The 12558-nt window shown below is 49.1% G+C and overlaps 1 protein-coding gene across 1 annotated transcript in view; it reads right to left on the bottom strand.

The window, feature by feature from the left end:
* EP400 (E1A binding protein p400) overlaps positions 1-12553 on the bottom strand; it is a gene marked incomplete at its 5' end in the record, with an annotated part of 51575 nt that extends 39022 nt beyond the window's left edge. The window contains 4 exon segments of the mRNA XM_006768805.2: positions 3-88; positions 556-663; positions 2114-2204; positions 11726-12553. Coding sequence (XP_006768868.1) covers positions 3-88; positions 556-663; positions 2114-2204; positions 11726-12553 — 1113 coding nt within the window.
* Between the last annotated feature and the right edge of the window lie 5 nt (positions 12554-12558).

Here is a 12558-nt window from a genome sequence, read left to right as displayed (position 1 = left end):
ACTAGAGGCCCCGTGGACGGGTCATACTGCTGCTGGCTTGGCTTCTGTCCGGCCAGTTGGGCGGCCTGAGGGGCGGGAGGCATCCCTCCTGCAAGACAGGAAAGACCCACCAGCACTGACTCTGGAGCTCGAAAGCATGACCAGGCGGCAGGGTTGTCATAGACCCGTCATGCAGAACGACCACGCAGTCGGGAGGCTTAACTGGCGGGAAATCTGAGTCACGTCAGATCGAATGATCTCAATGAGACACAGAAAGGACAGAGGCACTGGGCCTGGCAAGGCAGCACCGAGTCACCACAGGGTCCCTCGGCGGCAGCAACGAGGAAACACAGGAGTGGAAACGGGAGAGAAGCTTGAGGACAAGCACACGTGTGGCCCAGTGAAGGGACGGGAACTAGTCTCGGGGGCTTCACACTGAGCCGCAGCTCACGCACCCCAAGCTCAGGAGCCCTCCAACCAGGCCGGCTCACTGCCGTGCCTGAGCCTGAGCCTGCGCGGACGGTAGGCCTCGCACGCCTCTGAGCCAGCGGAGCCGCCTCGGACGCTGGGTCTTACCTTGGACTGTCGGCATTAACTGCTGGAGCGGAACGCCTGTGTTCACCCCTGGGGGCTGGAAAACCAGCCCTTGGTGACCCACGTCAAGCCGAGGCCGCTTAGACTGCTCTGGAATAATGTTCAGAAAAGGTGCCGTGTGATGTAAACATAAAACCACAAGCGTAGTAGAAAAAACGTGTGTTTTTATAATATTTAAACAGGGAGACCTTTCTGTGCATGAACCAAAATCCAAAAGCCGTAAAAGATGGATAAATGTGATTTCTTTTCATCCAAGATGTGCAAACATACGGAAAAGCATCATGAAAAGGCAAAGCTCAAGCAACACCCTCAGAGGCAACATCTGCAGCATGGAGGGCACAGGCGGGCGGACTCGACAGTCGGAAGCTCTTCCAGGTGACACGGCAAGTGTGGGGACGAGACAGAGCAAGGGGCAGAGCCACGGCTGGCAGAGGGACGACCCACAGGCCACAGGGGAAGGAACCAGACGCTGCTGATGGGATGAGAAAGGGACCCAACCCTCTGGAGGGCGCCCGACTGTCTCCAACACTTAAGCGCATGTCGCTCTGATCCATATTTCATTCTAGGAGTTTCCCCTTAAGATATACTGACATCTGGCCGGCGTGGCTCAGTGGTTGAGCATCGACTTATGAACCAGGTCACGGCTGGATTCCCGGTCAGGGCACAGGCCCGGGTTGCCGGCCTGATCCCCAGAGGGGGGCGTGCAGGAGGCAACCAATCAATGAGTCTCTCTCATCACTGATGTTTTTCTCTCTCTCCCTTCCTCTCTGAAATTAATAAAAAAATATTTTTAAAAAAGATATACTGATGAACTTGTAGGAAAAAATGTGGGACTAGTGTTCAATATGTCGATGGTACTAACAATGAACACTGACCAGGGCCTGAAGCATGAAGAAGGAACTGCCTGTGCGATGGAACGCTATGGCAGCCAGCACAGACGATGAAGCCCATGGATGGACAGACGGCCTCCTAGTGATGTCAGACCACAGTGTATATACGATCACACCGACTGTCTCCAGAAGGACAGGTGTCACAATGCTGGTGTGCAGACAGAACGTCTGTGGACATGCACAAGCGTTAACAGCAGCTACCTCTGTGGCTAGGGAGTGGGCAGGAAACCAGAGGTTCGAAACCAGAGGTAGGCTTAAGTGACACCTGAACTGTTTAAAAATGTTACACAGAATGTGTATGAACTTTATAATTTGAAGAAAAAAATTCAGTTTGAAAAAACGAATGACAACTTGAAAAAGCAGATGGTTTTACGTTCAATTGTGGCATGAGGACTAGAAAGCCCAGACGTGCACTTGAAAATCAAAACGAAATACACCTGCGTGACTGATGAGCCTGTCCCTTCAGGACACGTGAACATGCACATCAACACGCCCCAAATAAAAAGTAACTTTCACAGTAGGAAGAAACTAATCAACACCAAGCTCTTCAGCGTTCACCATTTAGAAACACGTGGCCACTGAGCTGTAAGGCCCGCTGCGAAGCCACTGGGCCTGGGGCCACCTGAGTCGTGCCCATGACAGTGACATACCTGCCGGGGGTCCCGCCTGCTGCCTCTTAAAGGGGTCCGTCTCTATCGCACTGCCAGCCCCTGCCACCAGGGTCCCAGCGAGGGCTTGCTGCTGAAAAGAAAAGGGAAGAGTCAGATTTTGGTCATTTAAGTACAAGAATGACGAAAACTATCAACGTTACCCGAGGATTGACCTTATTTCTTTTTAATGAAAGAAATATCACCTACCCAATGTAGTTAAATATACATATGCAATGTATATTTCTGTGAGTGATTTAAAGCTCTAACTTACCTCTGGAAGAAAAAAAAGGACTTATAAAAGACCTATCATTCTGGTTTTAAATGAAACTTCGGGTCAGTGCGAACCTACACGAGCTGGCTGGCACACGGAGCAGCAGGGGGGCTGCTGCAGGAAACGGGAGTCTGAGGTGGACTCCAGCTTAGCTTCCCTGGCCAGTCACACTGCCTGTCATCACTTACCCCCAAAACCAAGCTGAATAATGCAAAGAAAGATTGGAACTGTTTTCCTACAGGAAAATGACACTAAAACCCCAATTAGTAAGTACGATTGACTTGGATCTGCAAATGGTGTGTGGACAGTGGGCCCTCCGTGACCTACGTGGTGTGTGAAACAGAGGTCGCTGAATGTCTGAATGACAGCCGCTGGCCAAGGCAGAGCGCAGTCTGGCGCCTGCACCTTCCACGCTGCACCTCGACATGCAGGGATGCTAAACGCTATGGATGATGTCTAAGAGCTGCCCATCGCTGATCTTGTTTAATGACTCAATGACGATCACTCTACTTAGTGAAGCATTTTAAATGCAGAAGTCACAAGTGCCTAAACCACGTCGCTGTTCCATGAGGGGTTGCTGACCCCCGCGGCCCTTGGCGTGGACATGACACGGCCGGTTCCAGCCAGGCTGCAGGCCACTAGCTCCCGACAGCTCAGAGTGACTAAGGGGGAGTAAGCACCCGGTTACATTTAAGGAAGATGGGGGAGGAGGGGGTGGGAGGGAGAGAGAAGGCAGGAGAAAAGAATGATTTGAAAATCAGGTGATATGAACAGTGGTTATCTCTGGGGACAGAATTACAGGGAATTAAGTTATCATCTGTGTGTGTGTGCACCTTTCTAAATTTTCCAAATGTTTCACAACGAACACGTATTACTTATCAGAGGGGTTGTTGTTATTTTTAACAGAAGAAAGTGAGACATGCTCGGTGTCAAGTCCGTCACACTGGACCAAAAGCACCCAAACACACAAACTCCGGAAGAAGCGTAACTTGGGGACCAGGGAACAGCCTCGGGGAGGGGCCTGGGGCCTGCAGAGAGGAGGGAAAGGGCCAGAGTGGGTTCTGGTGCCACGACACTGCATGAGGGCCTGCCTGGGCCATGCCACGCTGCCTGCAGATGACGGGGGCAGGGCAGGAAGCCAGCAGTGAGGGGGGGACTGGCTACAGGACCAGGCCGGACAAGGAGAGGCGGGCTTTCTCCATCAACGCCGCTGCCTCCTGACCAGGCAGACACAAATGCCACGCACCCACTAAGGTTCCAGGCGCCGACGCTCGGGAGACGGAGTGCCCGGCTCCAATTCAATCACCGTGGCTCACTGTGGAAGAAAAGCAACCCACACTCCTCCGGCGCGCTGCAACCTGCCAGTCACCCCTTCGAAATCCAAGTCACAACAACTCCAAAGCCCAAAGAAACAGGAAAGCATGAGCCACACTCAAAGCCACCGGAGGACAGCCAACAGCGGGCCCACGTGCTGGAACTGGGCAAGGATCTGCCCGTGGCTTTGATAACGGCACCCAGGACATAAATACATCAGCATGAAGGACAGAAGGAACTATTCAAACAGAAAACCAAACGCAGATTCTAAACCTGAAAACTAAAATATCTGAAATAAAAACACACCGGAAGGCAGGATAGCAGAGGGGGGGGGGGGGGGGGGGTCAGTGAACTGAAACAGTCCCGGGAGAGGACCAGAGGCCTGGACCTGGGACGCGCTGGGGGCTTCGGTCACAGGACAGTGCAGTGCTGCTCAAGGGTGATGGACAGATGGACAGAACCGAGTGGGGAGCCCAGCAGGGGGCCCACAGTGACTGCCTGCAGGCTGGGAGCAACCAGAAGGAATGGGAAGTCTTTTCAACAAAATGGTGCTCGAGGACGAGATCCCTGTGAAAACGGATGAAAATGACAACTTCCCAGCAGACACGCTGGGGGAAGGGCCAGCCTCTCCCCCGATCCTGCACTGCCACCAACTCCTGGTTTCAGGGTGACCTTTAGTGTTTAATACTATCTTTAGTTTCTTTTTAAAAATATATACTTGTATTGATTTCAGAGAGGAAGGAAGAGGGAGAGAGAGAGAAACATCAATGATGAGAGAATCATGGACCGGCTGCCTCCTGCACACCCCACACTGGGGATCAAGCCCACAACCAGGCATGTATCCTGACCAGGAATCGAAGTGTGACCTCCTGGTTCATAGGTTGACGCTCAACCAGTGAGCCACGCTGGCTGGGCTATCTTTAGTTTCTTATACTACCTTCATGATTATTTTATCGGGAATGATACTGCTGACTTTCAAATACAAACTGGCTCAGCTGGTGTGGCTCAGTGGTTGAACATCGACTTATGAACCAGGAGGTCATGGTTCAATTCCTGGTCAGGACACATGCCTGATTGTGGGCTTGAGTGTAAGCAGCAGCCAATCAATGATTCTCATCATTGATGTTTCTCCCTCTCTTGCTCCCTTCCTCTCTGAAATCAATAAAAAAAAATATAGTTAAAAAAAGAACGATTATTTTTTAAAGTAAATAAAATGTAGAGAACGTGTTAAATAAAGTGTAAAGACACTGTGTTGACTGGTATATATGTAAGATAATATAAAAAATCTGTTAGGATGATGGGATTATGGATAATTATTCATTTTCTCTAACAGAAACATCACTGATAGTCTGTTTAGAATGATTCTTTTCATAAACGAACATGTGTGCATGTATGTATTACTTTATATAGAACACCTCTGCACTCAACAATATGCCTCAAATTTCTATGGGAGCAGACAGAAATCAATACAGATGAAATACAGGGAACTTTACATTTATTTCTAGCTTCATTAACCCATGCACATTGGTCAACATAAAACATCTACAACTGGTTGTAAATAAGAAAACTCACGCTGAGATTTCTTCCAAAGAAAACAAAGGATGTTTCTCATTTCAACTCTTTTCTGAGACTCCCCCCTTTCCCATGAAATCCACTACAGTTTGCCTGAGAAACCTACCAGCCAAAGGGAGATTTCTTGGTTTTCCTTTTAGTGTTGTAAATATTTTTTATTATGATATTGGAGGCCCAGTGCATGAACTCGTGCACCAGTGGGGTCCCTCGGCCTGGCCTGCAGGGTGGGGCCGAAGCTGGCTCTCCGACATCCCCCGAGGGGTCCTGGGTTGCGAGAGGGCACAGACCAAGCTGAGGGACCCACTGGTGCACGATCAATCGGGGCGGGGAGGGACGCGCGAGGGCTCCAGGGCGTGTCCGGCCCATCTTGCTCAGTCCTAAGGCCGACGCTCTATCCACTGAGCCAAACCGGTTACGGCTAGTACGCTTTGATTGGTTGAACTGCCAACTGGTTGACCAAACACTTAGCATATTAGGCTTTTATTGTATAGGATATCCTATATACAAAAAAATTAACATATGTATGCAATTTTTAAAGCATAGTAAAGTTCATCAGAATTTAAATGGTGGAATGTGGAGATTGATTGAAGACTCAAACTTTTCTCTCTGTTCAACATTTTTCATAGTAAAATGTTGAGGAGGAAAGTGGAAAACCTTATACATAGTTGAAAACGGTACTACAGGGACCACCCATGGAGTCGTCACCAGGCTTACGAAACAGCCTGCTCTGTGCCTTGGAGATGCGGAGCGGGAGGGAGCCCTGACCACCGGGGCAGGTGCTGCTGCCTGATCGGGACGCTTCCCGCCCGCGGTGCCCTCACCTGCAGCGCTAGCGCCACAGCGTCTGCTGGTTCTGCTTCCTAGCGAGCTTTCCCTGAAGGAAGTCTGCACCTGTCTCCTGGAAGCCCTTCCTCTGCCCCAGAGACCAGCCCTCGCAGCACCCGTGCTGTGACTGACGACTCCCTCTGCCGACTGGAATATATGTGAGCATTCCTCTGTCGAGGGTGCATGATCGCTGGTCTGCGCTGCTGGTGGTGGTGAGCATTTCCATTCTTTCCAGTTTGGGGCTTTTATAGACAAGGCTTTCTGGTGCACACACGTGAGAGTAACCTTGGAGCTTCTGCTGGTCAAAGGGTTTCCACGCTCCCCTCCTCCACGCTCGCTCCCATCAGAAGTGGTGGGAATCCCACTCATCACATCAGATTCTGTCCAATGTCATTTCCGGCAACCTGGTGAGTGCGACAGTGAGTCGCTGTGAAGACCGCACATCATCTTCACCAGCCTGCAGGCCCTCCTGGCATGCACTGCCCCGCTGTTCCAACGCAAGCACCTGCCAGAGCGTCCACACGCTCCTCTATGCACTCGCAGTAACTCGCAGGTGCCCAGGAGTCAATTCTGAGTCTCCAATTGAACAAATCTGATCTTCAACTGTACCAAACGCACTAGCACCTAGGCACTGGGTTCCAATGAGTTTTCTCCACCAACAGGAAGTCGGATCCGTGGAGCAATGCCACAGCCCTGGGCTGCAGAAAGAAATGTGCCCAACGAGCCTCAGCATCTTGTGCCAGAAAGGACGTACTCACCGGAGAAGTGCTCGAGCGCGTCTCAGAGGAGGGGCGTCAGAAGTGCGCGCGAGCCAGGGCGGGGAGGGGCACCCAAGGCCCAAATCACAGATAACTGGGCCATCGAGAGCAGTGGAGGGGCCTGAGCAGCAGATGCCGAGCAGGGGGCACACGGGGATGTGACGTAAGTGGACATCTTGAAAGGCATGTGGGTTAACGGGCCCTTGTCACATCTAAGTTGTGTACACTCCCTACTTACAAACTATACCTCAATACCCATAATTCACCATATCTATAGACCAAAGAAGAAAAACATCACAAGATCATGTGAATAGACACAGAAATTGCATTTGACACAATTCAACATCCATTCATGATAAATAGTATAATTAGAGGAATTTCCTTAACCTGATAAAGGACACCTACAACTTCTACAGCTAACATCAGACCCAACAGTGAAAGACTAAGTGCTTTCCCGCTAAGACTGGGAAGATGGGAAGAATGTCTGTTCTCACCACTCCTATCCTGGTTTTGCCAATGCAATAAGGCAAGAAAAAGAAGTAAACATATAGCTAGGAAAAGAAAAAGTCCTGCTTTCCTTGCAGACATGATTCTCTCTGTTGAATATATTACAGAATCCACCAAAAAAGCTCCTGAAATGAATAAATGAGTTTAAGTTGCAGAATACAGGTTCAAATAATAAACTGTATTCTTATATATAGAATGTCCCCCCCCCAAAAAAAACAAAAAAACGTATACACACACTTTGAATAATGACAAAGGCAGCGTTTATTAAAATACATTTAACTCCCAAACTTGAGCTATCAGCTGTTCAAGTGTGTACACATTTTTTTGAGACACTCGGTACTTGCAATGAACAACAACATTTTAAAGATATAACTACCGGTTACAATTCCACAGAGAAACAGGAATACTGGGGAATAAATATAACAAAATACACATGGAATTGGGGTGCTGAACACTACAAAACAGTGAAGAAAGAAAACAAAGAAGACCACAATACATGGAGAGATGTACCATATTCCTGAACTGAAAGATGCAATATTGTCAAGACATTTCTTCTCAACAAACTCATCAACGAACGCAATGTAATCTCAGTCAAAACCCTGGTCGGATGTTGTGTAGATATCAAAAAAAGAGAAAGATTTTAAAAAAGAACCAAGTTGCCACCTGGGGTGAGGAATGGTACCACCGCTGTGGAAAAGGTAGGCAGTCTGTTAGGGAGTTGAACATACACACACTTACCAAACAACCCAGCAATCTGTCCCCTAGGGATTTACCCAAATGAAGGCCTATGTTCACCTGAAAAACAGTCTGTGGACATTCACGGCCACTTTACCCCTAAGTTCATCACTCAGCGCAACAGAAATATGCACCACGTGGGTGACTCTCCAGTGTGCCGTGCCCACTGCAAGCAGCCAGTGCGACTCCACTGACGCCTCATCTGGAAAAGGCACCACCACAGCGGTGCAGACAAAGGGAAGGGAGGGCGAGGCTCGGCCACAGAGACACGCGAGGGAGCCGCTGGGGGTTGGCACAATTCCTGTTCGTGACTGTCGTGGTCATTACACAGCTTCCCGTGTTTGTCAAAACTCACGGAACTACAGACCAAAAGGTGTCAATTCTACTGAGTTAATAAGTGCAAATGAACAAATAAATAAATCGTTAGTGACATGTTATAACCCACTGACAAAAGAATCCACATGTAAAATACATCAACTGAAAAGAAAGTGTGTCATTACAGCAGAATGCCAACTAACAAACGTAAAAGGAATAATGGAATTAGAAAGTCCATTCCGCAATCTGTAAGGTGACAACTGAGTCAGGACTCATCGGTAGATGCAACAGATGCTAGAATTAGTGGTCGAACGTTTAATGAGATCCTAGATATTTATATGGTCTTGAACTATCTTCCCACAAATTCTATATCATTCACCCAAAGAAAAGCAATAACCTTCCACTGGAAAAGCCTCAGGGGCCAGTGAAGGACAGGTGACATCACGGCTTTCTCATGTGGCACCCTGAGCTGCACACAGTCACTTCTGTGATATCCCCTCAAAACTGCATGACCCGCATCAGACACAGAAACATCCGACAAGCCCACATCAAAGGACACACTACAAAACAGATGGCTCCTTCTCAAAAATGCCAAGGTCCCGAGAGCCTGAGGGGCCGGCCCAGAGGAAGGAAGACCAAAGGTCCCAGACCGAGGGAAACACTAGACGACCATCCGGAGAGGAGACAGCTGCCTGAGCTGCGGCCTCACCACCATACAGCGTCACTGCAATTTGCGATCTGAAGGTCAGGCCAGCGAACACTCTCACCCAGGCCGTGCGGAAGTATGTAGGGATAAAAGGGCATGAGGGGATGTCTGCAACTTCCTGTCAATTAGCTCAGGGGGAGATGTGTGTGCAAATATGAGAGAGAGAATGAAAGGAATGCAAACGGGGCAAACACGTAACCACTGGTGAATCTGGGTGAGGACTATCAGGGGAGCTCTTTGTACTGTCACAGCAACTTCTACCTATGTTTGAAATTATATCAAAATTAAAAGTAAAATATTGAAATAACTATGTATGGTGTACCAGATGGGTATCAGATGTATGGTTGATCTCTTTGTAGGTTACACAAGGGTCTAATCACTGTTATACACCCGAAAGTAATATAATATTATATGTCAACTGTAGCTGAGAAATAAAAAAATTATTTTAAAAATTTAAAAGACTTATCACCACAAAGATGAAACTGCTTTCAGAACCCAGCACAATCCATTCCAAAACTACGAGACTCAGACCTATACTTTTAGATCCTCAGCACTGTTACTGGAACACTGAGAAACTTAATTTCCAAAAATTGTAAATAATCAGTCTGCATTCACTAACACCCATTTAGAAGCCTGAGGCCCTAATTTCAGAGCTTTCACCTCAGTTTCTTCCAGCTGAGAAAATGTCAAGTTATCATCTGCTTAAATCTTTCTTTCCTTGTTTCTGTTTTGCACTGTTCTCAGAAATACAGAGAGAAGACACAGAGAGCCCACAGGGGACAGAGCACACGAGGGTCCTGGCACGCAGACAGGCTGAGGGTTAGAGGACATGCACACTAAGCTACGGCCGCAGCACGGTCAACACAAAACAGTGCATTAGCTCTGGACTGTCGTTCACTCATGCAACTTAACTTTATCGTTCTATATGCAGGAAGACTTCTTTATTTTTTTTAAAATAAGGAATGGGCTCTGGAAAAAATGCTAAGAGCAAATAGTCATTGAAGGTTAAAATACCTGGATGAAGGGAAAGTTTGGGATGAGGCTACATTTGAGAACCATTGACAAGTACCTGAAATGGTTGCTGCTGGGATGAAAAAGCAGCAGAAACATTTGGCGGAAGCTGGGTTGCTATAGCAACGGGAGTACCAGTCTGCCCATCCTTTCCTGTCACAACCTTTACCTGAGAGGAAATATTTTGAGAAAAAAAGGCAACATGATTTTTAAGACTGCTCAAAATTTTGTTAGAATTTTACTGCTGACAGCTCACTGATGTTTGCTGTTTAAAAATGGAATGTTTTTGCATCAAATTCTGCAAAAAGACAACGAACTAATTTATGACAGATGTATAACATAGCAACCTAACTCAGCTGCAAATCTTGCAGGAACTCCCATTTGAGTCACAGGTGCAATCTCCTGAGTTGCACAATTGCACATTCTAGACGTGGGGCCGGCAGGCAGTCCAATAGCGAAGCCCGACCACCTCAGGCAGTCCGCAGAGCGGCCACGCCATCAGCCACCACGTGGGGGTCAGGAGGGAGGGTCCAGTTCAACAGGAAGTTATAAAGGGACTTTCTTGCCATAAGCACAGATAAGGGCACTGACCCACAGACAACTGGTGTACTAACATAAAGATAACGGAATTTCACTATTTCAGAGGTGAAATCCTCAAAATAACCAGGTAACCATTTGGAAAATAAAAATGGTCCGTCCTGGAAAGGGTGTTAAAGAAAACACGAAATGGCAGAGCCACACAGACACGCCCATACAGGTCGAGGACGACTGAGCAAAGAGACCAGTTTTGCTCACCAAAGGCCGATTTCTTTGCAGAAGAGTGACAAAGACTCAGGTATTTCAGCCGTCTCCTGGAACAAAGTCAGCTGCACCCACATATCGTACACTACACAACACAAAGGCACACGTACAGTGCACGACAGCCACCTCACGCTCACTGCTGGGATCAGCTTTTTTCAGGAAGTGCAGGTAATGGGTTGGAATCACAATGGTATCAAGAATCTCAATTCGGGCATTTATTAAGCACCCATTCCAGGCACCCAAAATTTTCAGTTTAAAAAAAGATGCCATCTTAAATAGCATTCGTAGGTATTTATAAAAGTGAATTTAAAATATGATCTCAAAGCTAAGACTACATCTAAAAATTGGTTTTTGCCATAACTATTTTAATCATGAAAACACCATATCAATATTTACATTTATTTATACTTAAGCCCCTTTTTTAAAATCCATATTCATGATGATTCAATGGGGGGACCTATTTCAGTAAAATGTGAAAACTGGGAAACCAGCCCAAGGTGTGCACCCCCACAGGCCAGGGGCACAGGCTGCAGCCCACAGGTCAGCTCTCCATCCGGAGCGGAGTCTCTGCTCTCAATGAAGGCACCTGGTCTGCCCCTGCCCCCCAACTATCAGGGCAGCTCTTCCCTCCTGCGAAGAAAACAGCAACATCCACCTTCCACGTTACTCCTGGGTCAAATCCTTATGAAACCACGTCTGAGGAGCCCCCCGGGCTCACAGGGTCTCTTGTGTTCACAGCTGCCTAGACTCACACCTGCGCAGCGCAGTCCTCTAATTATTAAACTGCTGTGTCTCACCTCATCGTTGATAACCTCAGACTTCTCTTCCTCCTCCTCTTCCTCCTCCTCCTCCTCCTCCAGGTCCAGATCGTTCTGCCGGAGATAAGCTTGTAACGGGGCGTAGTGTTTCTTCTTGAAAGCCAGGAAATCCATCATGTTCCCTTGCAGGTGTTGCAGGAAGAACAGCTCGATCAGGTACTCCTTGAAGGCCTCCCTCAAAGCCTCCATCTCCCGGAGGTGAGAGTCCAGGCATTGCTTCCGCATCTGGGCCAGCTCTGGGGAGGCTGGGGGGATCTCCTCCAGCTTCTTGGGTGTCTTCCTGCTCCCCGAGCACGAGAGGGGAAGGCTGGAGAGACCCGGGGGCACCGAGGTTCTGGAAGGGCTGCTGGGGGGCGGCGGGGATGTCATCCCGAACGCCGAAGCCCCCCCAACCCCGGGCAGCAGAGGCCGGGTCAGTGGTGGCCCCTGCAGCACCTGCTGCTGCTGCTGCTGCTGCTGGACCAGCTGCCCCTGGATGATGCTGCTGATCTGGGGCGGCAGGCTGGCAGTGGTGATGTGGCCGGGGCTGGCCAAGGGCGGCAGGCCAGCTCCGCCCGAGGCCGCGGGGCTCTGGGGTCCCAGGTGGTGCACGGTCCCCCCGGGCTGCCCGTGGGGCTGGGACAGTCTCCGTTCTCGCATCGCAATGGGAGTCCCTGTATGCTGCAGCGGGACTGGGGCTCCCTGGGCCATCTGGGCGAGGCCCGAGCCCTCCTGGAACACGAAGTGCCCGCCCGTGGACGGGCTCAAGCTGATCTGCCTCACCAGCACACTGGCATCCACGAAGCCCCCGGTGGGGCTGCTGCTGCACAGGC

This window comes from Myotis davidii, unplaced genomic scaffold, assembly GCF_000327345.1.
Source record: "Myotis davidii unplaced genomic scaffold, ASM32734v1 scaffold43, whole genome shotgun sequence".
Classification (NCBI taxonomy): Eukaryota; Metazoa; Chordata; class Mammalia; order Chiroptera; family Vespertilionidae; genus Myotis; species Myotis davidii.
The sequence above is the reverse complement of the archived record's forward strand: the minus strand, read 5'-3'. Positions and strand labels throughout refer to the sequence as shown.